Genomic DNA, 21,396 nt, shown 5'->3' with positions numbered 1-21,396 from the left:
CGCGCCGAAATAAGAAACCTGGTGTTGCTTTGTCTTTTGAAGTTTGTATGCTATTATAAACTTTTGTTTATACCTATATTATTTTGTTTGTCAAAGATAAAAAAATTATATCAATTAAGTACGGCAACTTTTCGTCAACATTTCGTGAACTATATATCTACCTAGTATAAAGATTCTATATACGTATTTTCTATTTTCCGCCGATTTCTGGAGGCATTGCGTATGGAGAGAAAGAACTCAACGCCACGCTCTACCTCGATACTAAAACGAGGAAATTTACTGAACTGTAAAACGGTAAGCCCCCTCTTTTCCCGTTACCGATTAGAGGAATCCTTTCGTAGTACTCGCCGTGCAGTTACCATTATGAAAATAAATATTTTTAGATTGAAATCTATAAAATGTCACCAGAAATTTCGCTAAGCCACTTTAATAGACAAATTGAGTAAGTTCATATTTGAAGTATTTACAGCAGGTGTAACTTTATGATCGTATCTAGAACTCACGCCTAATATTATAATAACGCTTTAAATGTGTTTTGATATGAGAATAATGTTGTTATAGTAATAAAGTTTTCTAGTATTACTTTATGTGGAAAATGCATAATTATAAAATTAATATATATCGCTTTGTTAATATATTGAGTTACTTGTCCCGATACCATATTTTATAATATTTTTCCAATCTTAAAAATGAGTTCAATGAGTAAGGCCTTTTTTTGGCCATAACTTTTGATTTATTGTGATATTTAAGAAAAAAAAGATAACCTTCTCATTGTGTCACTAAAATGACAAATAGAAAACAGAGTGTCTCAACACTAGGATTTCTCTACATATTGCATAAAATAGGAGAACCATGTGTAAATAATAAAGGTTTCTTAAATAATACCACAGATTATAACTTACTTATAAACTGATATTTTTAATATGATATTTTACATATAAAACTTTCGTGTGCTTAAGAATAATGTTTTATTATATAAAAAAAGGACAAAGCAGTGAAACAGATACCGATTATAATAATAATTTCTAAGTAACATAAGAAATAAATATTGCGTCTTTAAAAAGCTACCACATTTTTTTATCACAAGATATTATTTTGAAAGGCAAATACGCACATATTGCAACGATTATTTATTAGCAGCAGCTTATAGCTAATAGTACGGGTTGCACCACTTTTTATATATAGCAATATATAAAAAACATGGTATGGTGCAACCCGTACAAATACATAGCAACAGTGGAGTTATCTGGATAGTTTCGGATTCGATATTATCCAGACTACCCATAAAGAATGTGATCCATCCATCGTGAATATATAGACGCGTAACATTTCATTAAATAAATTTCTATTTATATTATTTCATAATTTAAGCCATGTATTTTAGAAACTTATATTAAATACTTTCGATTATCTGGATTATTTTATTATTTGGGTTTACCTTAATGCTTAAAAGCAATAATTAATCCGGTTAATCGGGTTTCTACAGTATGATGAGTATGATTGAAATAAAAATGTATATATTTTTATGTAATGAGAACTAACCCAAAATTATCGTGTGGTTTTCATTTTGGGATAGTTTTAGTGAATATATTTATTCAACAAAATGATTTTATACTAGCGACGACATTGCCGCATGCAATATATTATATTGACTTAACTTTGTCGTTTATGAACTGATCTAAATATAATTAAAACTCAATGTTAAGTTTGCCAAAATAAAAAAGCGAAAATTGCATCTATATCGGTAAAATTTATATCGGTATCAGAAACGGCTTGTTTCTAAGAATAGCATTCACAAACGCACAGACAAATTGACAAGTTGACAAAATTTTAAAACAATTGTTTTGGGTATTATTAACTTTATAAATAGATTTTCCAGTATAGAATAATTTAACGTTCAGTTTATTAAAAGGTAAGGTCTAACGCCACGTAAAAAAATACTGTGTATATGTTAAAAATTAATTTAAAAAAACATAGCAAACACAGGTTATACCACTTTTCCATAGAAAGTAATATCTTTTATGAGTCTTTATTTATTTTTTTATTATATCACATTTTCATAATAAGTGTCCCAACTCAAAATATTTGTAACTTTTTTGAAAAATTCTTCAATATACCCACTTTAATTTTGAAAATGCAACATAATAATATGCTAGCTATAATAATATTCTTAAATATCCAGTCAGCAAGTCCATTTAGGGTCGTCTGTTTCAAATTTCCTTTAAAAAGCCTAATTGTCTACATTTTTTATCAAAAATGTATAACCGACAACCCTATTTAACTTATAAATTACATATATAATAATATTTAAAACGTTTTGCGATGCACAGCCCTATGACCCTCTTCATCATACTCTCTCTTAGAGACCCACATCTTACGGAATGTATCTAGGGAGGCGAGAATCGAACCTCCTATCCACGTTGAGTATAGACGCTCTTGAGGCGCTGAGATCTAAAAAAAATTGGATATTAAATTTATAGAAAAAGAAAAGAAACAAAAGAAAAGATAAATATATCTAATATGTATACTAATATTACAAAGTTAAAGTGTTTGTTTAATTGAATGCATTTATCTCAGGAACTTGAATATGCAGACGAGGCGAGGAAAGACTAGTTAGGTAGTTTTATGAGAGGTTATATTTTCGCGGTGGGTTGATGTCTGAGTATACGACGGATGTGGGTTTCCCCTACTTTTTTTTTCCTTGGTATTGATTCCTACTGATAGAAGTTATTTCCATTTCCCTAAAGAAGATAAGCAAAACGCGGCGTTGAGATAAATTGACAAACAAACTATTCAACGCAAAAAAAGCACAATTCAAGCCTGCTTACCCTAATTTTCATATCCTTGGGCGCCAATCGTCTTATTTCCGCCAGCAACCTGTCCCCAAAGCCTCGGAAGAGAGTCGAACCTCCACTCAGTACTATATTTTGGTATAACATCTTTCTAAGATCCATATCTGATTTTTGTATGGCGAACATTAATACTTCGTGGAGACCTGGAAAGGAAAAGTAGGTATTTTTCGGTTTTCTTAAAAAACACGTAGCACTTACAAAACATTGTTTTTTATTTTTCAAATAATTAAATTAACTATATAATAAATTATTGATAATTAATTATTATTAATTATAATTTAGGATTGTAAGTCAATGGGATGTATAATTTATAAAAGTATGCACTCTTTTTGTATCAAATGAACTTTAATAGTTTTACACTTATAATAGTTTTTAAATGTAATAGAAATATCGATTTTTCGGAATTTTTTCTTTATTTGTACTGCGAGTTCTCATTTCTCACAAAATTTATAATTAGGTAGGTCTAGGAAAAAATACCCTATAACATATTTTACACATTAACGACGAATTTCATACAGAATGCATGAATGCTCGTATATTTTGATAAGCTTGATTTTTTTGTGCTTCAAGGGACTGAAACATGAATATTTAATTTTGATTTCAGTTAGACGCGTGGAGGTTTCGGTTTTTACCTTTTGAGGCACGGGACTATAAAAAAATATTATTACCTTCACACTCTTCTCCAATCAGATCTGGTCTAAATAACACTTCAGGTGCTCTAAATCGCGCTGGGCCGATCTGAAATAGAAATTGGAGACAAATTTATTAAATCAGGACACTTAATACCTCGACATTTCAGACTTGAACTCCTGATAACCTGAGTGTTTGATATTAGTTCAACGAGAATGAGAATGAATAAAACATATAACAATACCTCAAGTTGAGTTCCATCAGGTAAACTATATTGAGCCCTCTCAGAGTCCATTGTCTCCTCTTTCAGCGGGTTGGGAGAGAGACAGCAGGCTCTCTCTTTTATAGCTTTGACTATTTCCAGTTCGGCTGAGGTGCGCAGATTCACACCCTCTTTACGGAGGAGAAGTCTAGAAGTTAAATAAATAATTTCAAAAACTAAAAATCATTAGTAATACGAAGGAGAAAAAACTCCATATGTCTACTAGAAGGCAGTCCAAGGTTTTATCAGCCATCTTCCAACTTCATGATCAAATCAGCTTGATGGTAGCATAATATTGTACTGTTACAAACACTAACCCTGTACACAATAAACCTGCGCGAGGCCCTCATGGCGCAGAGGCACAAGCATGCGACTGTAAATGCAACACTTGTGGGTTCGATCCCCACTCGAAGGAATGAAATATTTAATACTTTCATTTCCTTGTTCTAGTAACAAGTGCAGGGAGCTGTTCAGTTCCTTCATTCAATACTCAATACCTCAAGAGTTCGGCGGTAAGTGAAGAATGGGTGTCTTAACACTAAGTTCTCTCTATCTACCCTGATACATGCGGGATACAGCATAAAGCTGAAAAAAGAACAGTAAAAAATACCAATAATTGATTTCAAACTGCATTTTTAGTAGTTTAACACAAATGTTTCTTTTAGATAATGTTACTTATTTAGCAATCCATGACTATTAAAAAAAACTGGCCAAAACATTAATTTAACAAATGATAAAAGTAGAGATTACATTCCGTTTAAGTCCAAGAACCATGTTTAAGCCATAATACTAATTTTATTTATGTAAATAAATAAAGTACACAGTTTCATCCCCAAAACTCACCTCAAATACCGTGTAACATCCCTACCAGCCACATCAACCCGCATAATACTGTGTGGCATTGCGAATCCTTCGTAAATGGGAACAGAATGTGTGACCCCATCCCCTGAGTCCAGAACCACCCCAGTTGTACGACCTGTTGCGTATCTGTAATATTAAAAAGACAGAAAAAGCTTTAGGGACCAGTTGGGGTGGGAAAGTGGGGAACAGAGGTTCCCACTGCCTACTTAGCTATGTGCGGGATGCAGCGTGAAGGTAAAAAAATGAATGAACGATCATTCATTCATTCAATACTAATAGATACTCACAAGCTCAAAACAGCCTGCATCGATAAAAACAATGCTGGCACATTAAAAGTTTCAAAGAACACTTCAGCTGCTTTCTCTCTATTCCTTCTTGGGTTCAGTGGCGCTTCAGTCAAAAGAACTGGATGTTCCTCCGAAAATGTTGATAGTTGATCCTATAAAATGAAACAAAATATAAATAAACAGGCCTTTTAACTGTGGGCTTGCTTGGGTGATCAATCCATATTAGAAATAGCTAAAATTTTGTATGACCCAATAAAAAACTAAGTGATGGAGGTAGTTCTGACGGCAGGTTACATTCAAACTAATAATGTGTTGTAGTACCTAAAGTCTCCCTCAATAAATAGTCCATCTAATATAAAAAAATGGCAATATGCACAGGGTCTTCCTGAGATTAAGCTATTCAGTTTTATATTATTGTAAGAGCATCCATTTACTTTATTTTTGAAGGAATCTTGCACATAACAGGGTCGGCAGAAGGAATGTGTGAAAATAATATTAAGACCCTCCATTGCCATTAACATATTTTCATTCCCCACTTACTGCCGAATTCTTGAGGCATTGAGCGTTAAGTAGTTACCAGAGCGAGAAAATGATAATATTAAACATTTCATTCCCCTGAGTAGTCATACCCAGAACTGTCAAGTTTTAGTCACCCGGAACTATGTCCACAACTACAGGCCCATTGAATTAAATAATTAAAGTACAAAATAAAGAAAGATCCAAGACCTATTAAATTCGCGCAAGTAATTTGTTTGTTTTTAACAATTTCAAACATTTCCCTGTATATATTATGCAATATTTTGCTGAGATTTGATCTAGATTAGATAAATAAATTATGTTCTCTGGTAAAAAAGAACGCAAAGCCGAGTATATTAAAAATATAAATTAACCAACAAATTAAAAAAAAAACAATAAATTAACCAACCTTACTATAAATATAATTCCACACTCTCTCCATGTCATTCCAATCGGTCACTATACCATGTTCCATTGGATATTTAATGCTCAACAGGCCTCTGTGTTCCTCAGCTCGTGGACCTACAAATAGTTCCCCTTCTAGGGCTCCTGCCATTACACGGATGTGTTTTGGGCGACCGATGCTGTAATAAAAAATATATATGTTACTACTATTGAGTACTTATATTTATTAACGTTACTTATATGTGTGGCTGTCCCATAATTGCTCTCAAAAGTCATCACATATAATGTATAAAGTCATCGATACACAGCAACAGAAGTAAATAACTAAGCATAATGGTTGTGAGTTAGGCTTTAGGATTAGTCCATTTAGCAGCTAAATCAGCTAAATTTTAGCTGAATGGGTTATATCATATTTTTATTTCTTTGCTCTGGTTGCAAGACAAATCACCGAGTGGAGGTTCGCCACTCAACACTCAATGAAACAGAATGTTTCGTGTAAATGCAGTAGAGGTATTGTAATTCCATTAAATATTAAGATACTCACTAGTTGGGAAACCTGCATTTTGGTATTTGATCACCAGCGAACCCAGCTTTGATCACACCTGAGCCCTGTCAACGGTGTCAGATGCAAATTATTCATAAAAAAGAATGTATGACTCATTTTACTTGTAAATTACTATATGTTTACACTTTAAACTATTTACTTATCATATTATTATATGTGAGAATCTAGTTTCCTTTAGGCTTTTATAATGATTATATTATACTTAATGAAACGAAAGAATAGTGAAAATTGTTAACGGCAATACGACAAAAATCGATCGGTAAATGTAAAATATAAGTATATTTACATTGTCTATAACAACTGGTTGATTCACAATGACGTCGTTGAGTTCCATTTTTTATAAATAAATGGTTTAATTGGGATCGGAATCGGAATTTATTTTATATTAGATGATAGATTCTCAAACGGACTACCACACACACTACCACAAAACACATTCACAGAAAACATTTACTTACACTTTCAAGAGTGACAACAGAATTCAGAACACAGATGACCGAACACATTTACACAGATTATATTATTGGCATTGACAAATATAACAAAATAAACAAAAAAGAGACATGTGAAAAATTAAATTAATATTATAAAAGTCCAATTTATTATATAATTCTTTTTGTATAATTCTTCAGCTGATAAATTAAATTCATTATAATTAAGCAAACATGCATTTTTAATTCCACTTTAGCAACACACTATAAATTAGTATTGTAATTTGTCTACTATGTGTAGAAATCTTGGTACAATATATATTTCTGGTTGTAATATATATATTTCAATCACGGAGATTGACCGATCGAACAAGCCTAGTTAAGTGCTTTCATTGAATTTCAATTTTAAATAAAATCGTCCAGTCAAATTGTCCGTTTCGTTTTATTGACAAACAATTTACATGTTGCTAGTTACGAAAATTAAATTATTATTTATTTTATTGTATTACATGGGTACCATACGGTAATAACGATACACAAAGTTTTATATTCTACCGGTTTTGTTTGTTACCGCGATATACGTAATACATGTTAAAATAAATATTAAAATAATACTTTTTGAATACTATAACCAAGTAAGCTACATTATATTATTTATCATTTATTTACAGTCATAATAATACTGTATTAAATTAATACGGTGAATTTATTAACAAGCAATGAATGCGTTTAGAATTTAGTGAAAAGTGGAGAACGATGTAATAACGAGATCCAGCGCTAAAAATAAAGCAAAATTAAAAAATATGGCAATGGTATATCTTTATCAAGGGTGGCAAGTGTCAACATTCACTCGTCACGTGGTTGCCACTCTTAAAAGTAGTCCGTTTGAGAGAATCCCAATTAAACAATTAATTTACAAATATAATGGAGCACCACGACGTCATTGTGAATAAACAAGTAAATGTAAACAATATAAATATACTTATATTTTACATTTTCCTATAGATTTTTTTTCGTATTAGCATTAACAATTTTCACTATTCTTTCGTTTCATTAAGTAATAAAAGATATAATCATTATAAAACCTTAAAGAAAATTAGATTCTCACTTATTATACGATAAGTAAATAGTTTAAAGTTTTGATATATCGAACTAATCCCTGTCGCTAGCGTATGTTTTGGATGACGCACGTGCACGCACGTGGAGTGAGATTTGGTTTTCGTTTTTGTTGATAATTTGGTTTTATTGGTATTAAAATAGATGGTTGTAGTTTGTTATTACAAAAAATGTGGTGTTTAGTTAGTGTTTGTTTAATTGTGATGTATTTTAGGTAAGTTTTTTTATTTTAAATTTATATTAGACTAGAGGGTAGGCATGGAAAAAGTCCGGCCGCCCGGCCCCTCGGATTCCGGGGGTCCTACTATTGCGGAGATGTTATCTTTGGGGTTGGTAACACAAGAAAAAGACGAGGCGAAAACTTTCTTTAAAATTTCTTTAGAACTGTTAATCTAGTTTCTTAAGTTTTATTTCGTCTAGATATACTGACCAATCTCCATCGTGCCTTCTTCATTAATCGTGACATTGGCGAAGTAAACTGTTCTCTATTAGCATGCCTAAAAGCCATAAAATAAACAATCAATCAATTCATTCGGGGAAAGTTAATTATTTTCAATTTTCCGCTCTGACACGACAAGGCATATACATAATAAAATGAGTGGCAGAATTCAACGATGCGTTTTGCTTCTTTACCAGAACGTAGAAATGAAAATATTAAATACTTCATTTCTTCGGGTGGGATTCGAACCCATCTGCTGCGTTTACAGTCGCACGCTTGTGCCCCTGCGTCACATGTACTCATTGTATATCTGAAACGTAGGACTCAATCGGCATCAGCTCATCGATGGAAATCACGAGAAGGAAGACCAAACGCCATAACCGAAGTATGGGTAAGTTTTATTGTAAAGTGCTATGACATAGGTGTCCCATATGTGAATAATTTTTTTTTATTGAGCATTTAAATTAAATATTTAACAAAAATATTTTCTAGTCTGTGAACTAAATCTAGAAAAGGAATCTCTTAACACTAGGTTAACTCTCTGTTCCACCAAATTCATGAGGCAATATTTTCTTATGCGGTATATAACGTGATGCTCATAGCCATGAATATTTTCGATTTATTGCATTTTTTATTTGTAGTAAGTACACATTGCTTTTTTTGCTCTTTATTGTTTTAACGACACTACTTTTGTTGTAAGAGCCCAACATGGCGCAGTGGAATGGCATCTGAATAAACACGGCGGTTGTGAGTTCTATCCCTAATCGGAAGAAAGATTAATTATTTTCATTTCCCGCGGGAAGACAGTGGCTTGCGGCCATTTAACACGTGATGACTTAAATTTGACGGTGCGTGGGGAACGAAGTGTTTTAATACTAGGTTCCTTTACCTTACGGGAAAAAAAACAAGTTGCTTTTACAATTTTTTTACATTGTACTTAAAATTACATTAGAAGTATATAGTTATGTTGGCTCATGGTATGAGAACGGTACAGGTAAACGCTTGATCAGCGTTCGGAGTATGTAACGCGAATCCTCTCAAGCCATGGGAAACAAACTTTATGTATTTTAGCATTAAATATTCTTTATATTATTTTTCAATCGACAAGAGCATGCGCTTCTGCTTGGTCGATTTACTAGTTAAGTTTAATTATATAAGAACATGAAATTCTGTTCAAGTATTAATTAAAATAAAATTATTTTTTATTATTTTTAGAAAGCCCACTCGCGCTCCCGTAAACTTGTCTATATCTAAAATATTATTGTTAAATAATAATATTACTCGAAATTGGTACTTACGGTTACGTTACTTTCCACCAAATTCATGAGGCAATATGTTTTCAGTGGCGGGACCCAACACTTTGGCACACGGGTTTGCCTCATTTCCAGAGCGTAAATATTTCACTCCCCCGAGTGGGAATCGAACTCACAACCGTCACGTTAACAGTCGCAAGCTTGTGCCCCTGCACGACCTCTTTTGTGAAACTCGTATTTGAAATTTAAAATTCAAAATAAGATTTTTTTTATTGAAATCCAATTAAGTTCTTTGAATTTAATTTTTAAATTTCATTATATTTAAGTCTTCAAAGCTCTATGGTGTCAGATTTTCGTCAGATTTCTATTAATCTTTTTGTAAATAAGAAAAAAATATAAAATATGTACATGGCGGTAGTTGAAAAACTTTCAACAGTTACATTGAGACACCGATTCTTCCCTCACATAAGTTTTGTCATTTCTTGCACAGATAACATAAAAATAACCTTATACGTATTATTAACTCTTGCCTAGATGGTGAACCACCAAGGAAAAAACCAAGGACATCAATACAACTGGATGCCGGTTTCAAGTGGAATCTTGACGTGAGCTATTTTTTTATATTTATTTACTATCGGCTTGCCAGCGGCTTCGCCCACTTGAACTACATGATTATTCATTTACATTACATTTTACTACAACCATACATGAAATACAAAATAAAATCTAATAATAATAATAAAAATAGCCATCAAAATACAAAAAAACATATAATAGTAGCATTAAATAGTAAAAAATTAAAAATAGAAAAAAAAGAGAAAAAAAAATTAGAAAAAATGAAAACGGCATCTCAAAATCCATGTCCATCCATGATCACGTGGGGAAACTGCACGTAAAAGCTAATCAGTTACAATATTTCTTGTTGTTCAAATCCAGGTCCTTGCCAGAGCGGCAACAGCTGTAGAATCCGCCGGTAAATCCCCGGTGTCCGTATTGAATGAGCTCGGAGTGCGCGTCAAGTACAGTGTGCTGAATCAACAAGGGCCCCAGCATGACCTAAGTTTTACAGTTGCTGTACAGGTGAGTTGTGTTTTTTTATGTATTTTATTCTGTTTTGATTTTATAACTCATCTACTTGTACCTAGTACCTACACAATTTTCAAGAAACTTCCAGTTGAGTGACTTACTGCTGTGTTTTGTGTTAACAACAGAACAGAAAAAAAAAATCATTTTCATTAAAAAACAAACTTGTGATTAAAATTCAAAATTTTGATTGGAAAGTCGAGAATGGAAGTGTTTTAATGGAAACAGAGTATCTTAACACTAGGTTGCCTCTGCTTGCTTGCTATATGAAGAATACAAAACATTTTTAATTCACAAGGAATTTTCACTCCTTTTTCTGCTTTAGAGCTTGGACTTGGTACGATGTTTTATATTTCCTTAAAGGCAAATGACAATAAATATAAATAAAACCATTCCTTCAAGTGGGAATCGAACCCACACCAACATATTCCTATATGTCAAACTAGAATTTTAAATTAAATAATTACATTAATTAGACTGCAATATCCTATCCTTAGTAAATTGCACAATATAAAAAATGTATAAAAATCTAAATATATACCACCTATAATTATTTAACAATGACGTCATTTTGTTAACTGTATCAATGATGTAATTTTTGCATTTATACTTAGTTCGTCCTCTATACTTTGTTTATAGTCGATTATAAGATTATGTAATTTACCTGGAAAGTATGAAATAAAGATTATATTTAGAAAATAAGTTTGACGGTGTCTCCTCACAGTGGTATAGCGATTGATTGTAAATGCAATGATTGTGAATTTGTTTCCCACTGGGGAGAATGATCATATTTTAATTATTCTTATATCTTCACTCTTATAATTAAAAATTTTTCGTGTTTTATCACTAGATTTTTAGAGGTCCTCCAAAAATACATAAAAAAAAATATGCTATGTTTTCTTTGGCAGGTGGCCGATATGACGTTTGCGGGTTGGGGTCACAGCAAGCGAGAAGCTCGGGCAGCAGCAGCTAAGACCTGTGTGAACGAACTGCTGGCGCGATTTGGACGTGTTACCCCCAACCCTGGTCCAGCCCCAGACTTCACAAGCGATGAGCCACCCGAATATCCTGGTAAATACGTTATGGATTAGAGAGTGGCTACTAAATGTTTTAGTATTGTTTTTGCAGGTATGTTGGGATATATTTTGTTCTTATTCGATTGTGCGATGCGAAAGAGGACAATATGTTAACACGCCTGGCGCGAGCTGGACCTGCTGGATCCTATAATTATTTTGTTTTTTTATGATTGATTGCTTTTCTTCACGCCACTTCGTGAAATCGAGTTTTGTTTTTTTATTATTACAGCAAGCAATGAGAGTAGAAAGTGACAATCCCTACTTATAGATGTAATATTTTTCCAACGGAGATTCGACCATGTCATCAACTACATCTGGCTTGATTATATAATAGAAATATTCTTCACCATAAATGAAATAGTTTCCATAGAACAGTTTATATAAAACCTAAATTTATTTGAATTCGCACCTCTTAGTTGATGTGTGAGCAGATGTGTCGGTATTTTAATAATACTACACCATATTCAGTTCATAAAGGTTTCAATAAACATTGTTGTTTTTTTTATTTTAGTGTCAGACTTTTTATTTGGGGATTTTCAAATTCAACCTGCTGATGTCAATAAATCAGCACAACCGCATGGTGAGTTTACTAGTTTTAAAAATTGAAGAGTTTGTTTGGTTAAACGCGCCAATCTCAGGATATATTCATTCGAATTGATAAAACCTTCATATGTTTTCCTTTAAGCCCTTTATACATATACTAGTGGGCCCGGACGCGGCTACGCCCGCGAAAGTATAAGCCTAAATAATTAAAATAAGTTAAAAAATAATAATCAGTGGAGATTTATTATTAGAAAAAATATCAGAGTAACCGAAATGAACAAACAAAAGAAGTAAAAGTAACTATAGGAAATTCTTAATATTAGAAAAAGTACCTAAAGTTTGCCGTGCGCGCGTACTAAACATTTTTCTATATTAAATAATTATTAATTTTTGCGAACAATATTAAATAAAATCCCAAATGATTAAAATTTGAGTTTGATTTGCACTTTGGAGATTGACATTTATTTTTATCATCTCCCTCTGGTAACAAGATTAATAACGACGGCGTTGAGTTTCGCCAGTCAACACAGAAAATGATAAACGGCGAATCTTAACACTAGGTTCCCTCTGCCTACGCTACTATATTCGGGACATATGTATACAGCGTATTTTAAATAATTCTATAACATGAAATAATTTCAGGTCTCTTCGGGTCAACAATTTCACGGATACCCAAAAATCCTATAAATATTCTATATGAAAAGTATCCAGGATCAACGTTCACCTGTACGTTCGGAGACGGGACACCCTTGGGAATGCTAAATGGTGAGCATTTTTATTTATTAATAAAATTATTGATTTACATGTTTATATTATATGAGAACAATGAGTGAAAATATTGACATTTTTGATTGTAAATATTTTCACATTCTGTATAAACAGAACAAATTAATAATGTTAATTTCATTAAGTAAGTAGTTAGTTTAGTAGAAATTATCGTAAAAAAATGACAATTTCATTTTTATTGTTGTTTTATAATATATGTATTTTATTTGTTATTTAGTGTTCATTAAAAAACGAGTATGATTATGAAAGAATGGCAGTATCAAGTGACGTCACAAGTGCTCACCGCCAATTTAGGTCCCATATTTATAAAAATCTGAGATCGATCTTGAGATCTTATTTTCAGTCATACATTATAAATATGAGCTCAGCTTATTGTTTTAAATTTTTCAAAGAATCGTTAAAATACTATTTATTCTTTACAAAAATGTTCTTAGATACCTCAAAATATGAGCCTTTCAATATATTTATTTACAAAAAATATAACAAGTGACGTCAAAATTTACTATTGCTATCCATAATTTTCCATTTATATTTTCAAAATTTAATTATTATATTATTTTTAAAATAAACATATCAACATTTTGTAAGTAATAGGTATGTACAAATATTCCTGAAATACGTGGATATTCATAACTTACTTAAAAACTACTGAACTGAGCTGTAATACTCTAACAATAAGTTTCCGAGAAATTTGTTGACAAAAATATACACACAATATAAAAAAAATAAACATATCATCATACTCAAGTATCATGCAACGAACATAAGAACATACATACATATGAAACTCATAACTCTTCTCTCTCTGTTGGTTAGACTTTAAAGTCTAACAAAAAAGATTGAAAAAGAAAATGACAACATATCAAAGTAACTTTTCCATACAAATACATAGCCATACAACACATACATATGTTGGCATATGTTGGCATATGTTGGCTACTCTTTTGTAGTCCCAATACAACTGCATAGCATGCGCTTGAAAGTGAAAAGTAAAGATAAAAAAAAAACAATATTAAATTTAGTTTGTTATGATTCAGCAATACTTAATATAAAATAAAAAAAACTTTTTTCAATCGTGTCTACTTATTTTTGTCGTGAACTGTAGATACTTTCATGTCAAACTGTATATTATTTTTTGAAGTCTATTAAACACATTCCATACAATTACATATGTTGATTTCCCTATTTCATTTGTTTTTTTCCGTTTCTTCTTGTAGCACCGATACAACCAATCGATAGCATGCGGTTTAAAATGGTCGTCCAGATAAAAGATAAAGTTTTCGAAGGTTTTGGTGAGTATTGAATGAATGAATGAATTATATAAATGTATTATTTCAGATTTATTATAAAAAATAGGAAACACTAAACTAAAGTGTTTAGTGTCTTTTATTTATAGTATAGCATTCAGAGAAAACCTAGTTTTAAGACATTCAGTACTCCGCTTTCTAGTTGAGTAACGGAAATTATCATCGCGCTTTTCCTTGTTACTAGACTAAGGAAATGAAAATATTACATAATTCTTTCTCTCGAGTGGGAATTGAACCAACAAACGTCGTGTTTACAATCAGCCACACTCTGAGCCAATGCTCATTGACTTGATTACTTTATATACAATTCTATTTAGTAGCATATTTACCGTAAGAAACAATACCTAATATCAGATACAATTTTTTAACCAAATCTTAAATATTAACCTAAAATTCATTCATTCACCAAATTAATAAAAATATATTTTCCAGGTCCAAGTAAAAAAATGGCAAAATTAGCCGCAGCTACAGCTGCCTTAGCAGAAATGTGTGACGGAACACCAAACCTACTACAGCCTGCCTCGAATGATGGGCTTCCACAGTTTCTCGCCGATCATATTGCTAAGTGAGTGTCTGATTAGATGATATTTTCACGTTCACGCTATGCCCCGCGTGTATGAGGGCAGTACGTCAAAATTCTTATTATAACTTATTTGTTAGCATATCTATAGGGACATTTTTACAAATTGTCTGACTAATTTCACGCTGCGGGATAATGCATGTGACAGGATAAGCAGAGGGAACCTAGTCTTAAGATATTAAGTTCGCTAATCTACGACCGATTTTAGAAACATTGCTAGTTCAGTGCTGGACCTGAACAATGCACTTTATCTTGTAACAAGCAAGAGTAATTTAAAATCATTCATCCCCCGAGTAGGTATCGAATCCAAAGTCAGATTATCTATATTTATTTTGTATATTTATATATTTAAATGAATAAATTGAGGCCAGTCGTGGCGCGGTTGTACTCCACAAGCGTGTGATTACGCTACAGGTTGTAGGTTCGATTCCTTCTCGAAATTAAATATTTAATGTTTTTATTTTCTTGCTCTGGTGTCGTGGCAGAGCGCGGCGTTAAGTTATTTCATTCAACACGCAGTGTTTTCAGAATTCGGCGGAAAGTGGGAAGCGGAATGTCCTAACACTAGGCTCTCGGGATACAGTGTGAAGCTGGTTTAGGTTTTTTTTATTTTTTAATTAATGTTGAAAACTGCTTATGATAATTTTATCTATATTATATATCCTAAGGTGACGGCCCGCAGATGCCTACAGAGATATCTCTACGCACTACTATTCATGTATGTTAAATTATTTTATTTATCAAAATTGTTTTTAAAACATAATATTTAATCTTAATAAATGTTAATAGATAAAAAAAATATTTGAATAGATTTTGAAAGGGCAAGCCTTGTAAAGCTAAACTGATCTACCTTTTGTCGTTTTATCTTGGTACCTGAGCGAAGAACTTAAAATAATTCACTCTTCCGTGTGGGAATTGAACCCATTACAGTCGCCTCGTATTGTTGGCCTCGGCCTATAATTTTTAGTTTTTAAACTAATTTGTGATTATACTTTATATATTTTTATTAAATATTGTTTTCCTTCAGATCCAATGATACCAATTCCGGAATCGGACTTAGAACCCATATAAAGATTAGATTAAAATGATGTCAAAGTAATCTATAAGATTTTCTCTGTATAACAAGATAAAAAAATGAAAATGTTATCTATTTATGGCTATTTTATAATTTTAAAATAATTGACAACCTAATTCTTAAACTGATAAAAATTTTAAACTAATAAAAAATATTCTATTTCCACTCCACAGATTGCCAAAGAACGTTTAATGGAAGCGTTCGAAACTGCTCAGATGGTAGGTCCATCCACCTACCATCCACCTGGATACAAAAACCTATAGAGCAAGATCATTTCACTTGCGAAATACTCGAGGCCGATCCCAATAAACTGTTCATCTAGGCAGATGCTATTGCTTAATGAATAAATGAATTACGTTAACATGAAATTGTTAAAAATCTGGAAGCTGTGCTCATTTTGAAGGATCCTTGGGAATGAATTTGGGGAATGATTCTAGAGAAGATTCTTCATCGACTGACGCCTGACGCCTTTGTGACACAAAGTAATACATTTATGTATACTAGTTGTTATTTTAAGTAGATTATTCACAAAAAAATTTGGCTGTGCTAGTCTAATATAATAAAGTTTTATTAGTTTGTTATTAGTAAAAGTTTTATTATTAAATATTTTTTTTTTGTACTGCTATATAGTAGTTTTTAGTACTACTATACAGTACATACAGTATATATAAGTTACGTTTTTTTTCTAGTACGTTTTTTTCTAAGTATATATAAGGTACAGTTTGTTTAAAAAAAATATTTTTTTACTTTGTTAATATACCTTTTATATAATAACTAAAACTGGTTTCATTTAACGTAGTGAAAATAACCTGCTATTATCAAAGATTATAATCATAATAGTAAAATACCAAGTACTTGACATCTGTCGAGTTTGGATGTCTGAACCAAATATTTTTTTTTATAGGTTCTCGTAAGATCTCTGAGGTTCTTACAGCTTTAGAAGTATTGTACAAAGCTTACAAAGTGCGAGTGCCCGTTGTCTTGATAGGGCTGAACTGACTGGCCAACTCATTATATCAGAAGCCAGCGTTGTCATGTATATATATATATATATATATATATATATACATGACAACGCTGGCTTCTGATATATATATATATATATATATATATATATATATACATGACAACGCTGGCTTCTGATATATATATATATATATATATATATATATATATATATATATATATATATATATATTAATGTGACAGGTGGAACCGATGGTTAAGAGGAAGCGATTGAGACCGGAGTTCGTTCCGATCCCACTTCTGATTTTGGTAGAAGAAGAACGCGTAGGTGTTATAAATAAACGAGTAGAACCTCCGACCACGTCCTGACCTTTGCTTCTACTCATGTCTGATGAACACATAACATATGCACAAATACTTTTAGCATAAATAGTTAATTAAATAAATAAATAAACCAAATAATAACTGAAAGCATAAATAACTGAACGATTTCAAAGTAAACCAATTATGAAGGGTTATAGTTGTAAGTGTAATAAATAACAATGTAGGTGGGTAAATAAATAATGTGATGTTATCTTACTCTTTAATTGATGTGAAGCTTGGAGCAGTGCCGTGGACTTGTGACCACATTTGAAGGCTTCAGTGGCCCCTTTTCAGCAACTAACACTCGCCTTTCACTGCTCCAGCTTCTTCGGTCCTCCTCGTCAGGTCTTAACCATATTCGTAACTATAATAATAATTAATAATTGATTAACTTAACCCCTAAAAAAAGCGGCGGAAAGTGAGGAACACAGTGTCGTAACACTAGGTTCCCTCTGCCTAACCCGCTATAAGTGGGATACAGAGTGAAGCTGAAATAGAAATAAATAATATAATATATTTTAATTACATTTAAGTCAAATGTATATAAATCTATACAATAGACTAGCGTGTGGATTGCATTGTTTATGGGCGATAATTATTGAGGTCGCGACTGCACGTTCCCGAACGATATTTATCACACGCAATACTGAAACAGTACTGAAAGTATTGATTAGTTTGCGTGCTAGGGATTTCGTACAAATCCTTTTTGTTTGTTTGATTTTTTATGCAGAGGTCACTCGTGGCGCAGGGGAACAAAGTGTGACTGTAAATGCGACTGGTTGTGGATTCGATTCTCACTTGAGGAAATGAAATATTAATTTAAATTTATATTTCTAATTCCGCCACTCAACACGCAATGCCTCCAGAGTTCGACGGAAAGTGGGGAATAGAGTATCTTAACACTAGGTTCCCTCTGCCTACTGTGTGCGAGATATAGCGTAAATCTGATTTTCTTTTATTTTGGTATAGAGCCTTTTTTGACGTCACTCTTTTTTCACTTTACCCACATTTTATAAGATACAGATAGAGTTAAATACCGTTCTTTATTTGGATTATCAAAATTAAAAATAAAAATGTAGATATTATGGGGAGTTAAGAACTTAGTGACTTCACTGAAGAAAATTTTTACTGTCCGTTTGAATATATTGTGTATTTAAAAATGAAACCCAACACTACATTTTGTCTAAGCATATCCTAAAAATAATTATATATAACTCAAAATGTGAACCATTTTTAAATGTAACACAAGTTATATTACATAATCTATTTGTTTGAAGTACACTTAACACGTACTTTATATTTTTCAATTGAATTAAAAATTAACATCGTAGATGCTGGCGCAAGCACTACTGTAGATGCAATTTCATAAACTCTTAAAATCAGCAAAATGATAAAATTATAAAACATTTAAAACTGGCCGCTAAGCGCTACGAGAAAAAAAAACATAAAGACGATGGTTTTTAAAGTCTATTATAATCTGCATTTATAGCATTTTTGTGAGCTTTGCTTTACAAAATGCTCTTTATCTTATAATAGTACCGACATGCCCGTGGCTTTGTTCATTTTAAACATGTGATTGTTTACTCATTAAAGTGTTCGTTAGTGTTACTTTTTGATATTTTAATATAAGAATTTTCATTTTGGATGTGTTGAGTGGAGGACCAGAAGCTCTGGCGCACGATGGGAGAAGCCAACGTTCAACAGTTGACACAAAAAGGAAAAAGTGATTGGGATAGTGAGTGCATATGCCGACGAATATCAGCTCGTGAATTTTAATAATTTCTCATGGTCTTCCCGTTACAGTATAATTTAGACAAAGTTTTGTGCAGAAATATTTAATGTGAATCTTGATATCGAAACTTGATCCTATTTTTTTCTTTATTAATATATTGTAACTTCTTATATCCAATTATATTATTTGGTAGTTTCTTTAGCGACTTCCTCCGCGTGGAAAAGTTAATTTAAAGAATTCGGAAAATTATGTTTTATCCTGCCATTATAAATATGAAACATTTGAAATTTTTCCAGAGATAGATTGTGCTTTTCTTAGATCGTTCCTACAAAATACTGGAGATTGTATTTTTTATCATCGCATAAATTATCAATACAATGAAAACTGAAGTTTAGGCCAATACAATACAATAATTATTTTATAACAATTTTGTAGAACAAAATATTTATAATATTATTTTCTTATAACCTCCACATATACATAGTGATCAGTTACACTTTTTTTACAGATGTAGATAAGCATAAGAATTTTTCCAAATTATTGTAAGGTTTTGCCAAATTTCTTAGTAAAATAGCCTTAGTAAAAAAATTTAATCTTTTATTTATTTCCGCTCTGGTTCGTATTAAAATGTAGTATATAAATAAAAGGGGCACAGACATGTGACTCACGACGGGACGTAAGCGCGACGGTTTTGATGGGTTCGATTCCCACTCATAGAAATTAATTACTTAATATTTTCATTTCCTCACTGGTAACTAGGCAAAGCGTGGCTGTGAGTCCCGCCACTAAAATCCCAATGACTCACGATTTTGGAGAAATGGAGAACGGCGCTTCTTAATATTCTCTGTTTTCCCTGCTATATGCGGGATACAGCGTGAATATAGTTGCTTTTGAAACGTAGGTGATAAAGAGCTCGAACTTACAGAACAGTTCTCCATGAAAACCAACCTATCAAATGCAAAAGATGCTTGGAGACCGGAAAACTATACAAACAAAGTCTACCTCTATGTTATTAATTTGTACCAGCAGAATAATTTAAATAAAAGGACATTAGTTACTAATTATTTCGGATTGTTGATATCTAATATGCAACAGCTATTTAAGTTGTAAAGGAATTTAATTAATCGCTTTAACAATACAAAAGGGATCATATTGATCTTGGTCCTTTGTCGGACCTATTGTTTTACTTCTCAATAATATATTATGGAAATTCGTTAGTATAAAGCATCTCATTTAATGCTTAGATATTATGTTTTCGAGGTTGACTCTATTGCAAAGTAAATGTTATGTTTTGTTTTAAACTAGCGACCAGTTAGGCTTACCCCGTTTGTATTAGACAATTATTTATTTTCTTATTTGAATTACTTCCGTTCACTATATTGTGAACATTATCACTTTTAATGTAGATCTTAGAAGAATCTGAGATCTGTGGGGTGGTTCTTACCACCAAACAAAATATAGGTACCTAGTAAAGGTTCATTATAAGTGAAAATACTTACATATACTTTTAGTATGCAATAAAGCCTGTATGTAATAAATATCAAGTGAAATTTTGAATTTTAATTACATCTCGAGTGAAGTACTTACTTGGCAGCCATGTAATCCTCTGATTTTTTTTGTCGGTTAAGTAAAGCGCGACGCACGGAATTATGCGTTCATTAACATTATATTGAACTTTGCTCTAATTTAATTTTTATATTTTTGATGGAATTTCGTATTACCTACTTAAAAAAATATAAAATTTAATTTTAAAACATGTTTCATCATATTTTCTTCAATTGAAAAAGAAAAAATATTATTTATATGTCTTATTATAATATGCATATGAAAGTGTTTGTTAACTTATATGTATTTAAATTTATAAAGATCTATAAGTAAATATGTAAATGGGGAGGTGTGTAATGGATCCAACCTATATACTTGACGTAGTTTCTTATATTTAGATTTTTTTTTTCCTCGTTTTAATTTGATATAAATCATTGCAGTCGATTCATCCAACTTGTTAATTGGATGAACTTAACTTTATTACGAGGCATACTGCTACAGGTGCTAGAGGAGGACATTTCAAAGTATTTTTGTCTTTAATGTATTATATCCAATACTAATTCAATACTAACGCAGAAACTTAAAGTTTGAATTGAAATAATATCTAATATATATTTTTATAATGGGCGACGTCACAAGTAAAAGTTAGTATTTTCTACGCGACGTAGGCACGTAAATACATCGTACATTTTCTGAAACACCATTATTTATTGCTGCACCTGC

At 31.8% G+C, this 21,396-nt stretch overlaps 2 protein-coding genes and 1 long non-coding RNA gene across 6 annotated transcripts in view; 1 reads left to right on the top strand and 2 right to left on the bottom strand.

Annotated features, from left to right (window-relative positions):
* Positions 1–1,024: 1,024 nt before the first annotated feature.
* On the bottom strand, positions 1,025–6,843 carry LOC146527250 (alpha-centractin-like). Its single transcript, XM_085205819.1, has 9 exons — positions 6,665–6,843; positions 6,358–6,422; positions 5,818–5,992; positions 4,893–5,044; positions 4,588–4,731; positions 3,727–3,892; positions 3,521–3,590; positions 2,829–2,995; positions 1,025–2,451 (listed from the first exon to the last, which is right to left on the bottom strand). Exons 1-9 carry the CDS (start codon positions 6,710–6,712, stop codon positions 2,308–2,310), a joined length of 1,131 nt encoding a protein of 376 aa, XP_085061945.1. The 5' UTR covers positions 6,713–6,843; the 3' UTR covers positions 1,025–2,307.
* A 671-nt stretch (positions 6,844–7,514) lies between these two features.
* On the top strand, positions 7,515–16,796 carry LOC146527249 (double-stranded RNA-specific editase Adar-like). 4 transcript variants are annotated; one of them, XM_085205815.1, is made up of 11 exons: positions 7,528–7,772; positions 8,686–8,755; positions 10,152–10,222; positions 10,554–10,697; positions 11,609–11,771; positions 12,288–12,356; positions 12,962–13,084; positions 14,323–14,397; positions 14,845–14,977; positions 15,661–15,710; positions 16,241–16,791. In XM_085205815.1, exons 1-10 carry the CDS (start codon positions 7,734–7,736, stop codon positions 15,662–15,664), a joined length of 891 nt encoding a protein of 296 aa, XP_085061941.1. In that variant the 5' UTR covers positions 7,528–7,733; the 3' UTR covers positions 15,665–15,710; positions 16,241–16,791. The 4 variants fall into 4 exon arrangements, with proteins under 4 accessions (XP_085061944.1, XP_085061941.1, XP_085061942.1 ...); XM_085205816.1 differs by having other exon boundaries at positions 7,530–7,766; XM_085205817.1 differs by lacking the exon at positions 7,528–7,772 and adding an exon at positions 7,801–8,139 and having other exon boundaries at positions 16,241–16,790.
* Positions 16,797–17,618: 822 nt separating this feature from the next.
* Positions 17,619–21,396, bottom strand: part of LOC146527248 (uncharacterized) — a 68,958-nt gene continuing 65,180 nt past the window's right edge. The window contains exon 3 of the long non-coding RNA XR_014879220.1: positions 17,619–17,760. This is a non-coding gene — a long non-coding RNA (uncharacterized LOC146527248). The remainder of the gene's footprint in view (positions 17,761–21,396) is intronic.

The sequence above is a fragment of the Heliconius melpomene genome, chromosome 21 (assembly GCF_056956725.1).
Source record: "Heliconius melpomene rosina isolate 202511_hmr_F chromosome 21, ASM5695672v1, whole genome shotgun sequence".
NCBI classification, from domain to species: Eukaryota; Metazoa; Arthropoda; class Insecta; order Lepidoptera; family Nymphalidae; genus Heliconius; species Heliconius melpomene.
The sequence above is the reverse complement of the archived record's forward strand: the minus strand, read 5'-3'. Positions and strand labels throughout refer to the sequence as shown.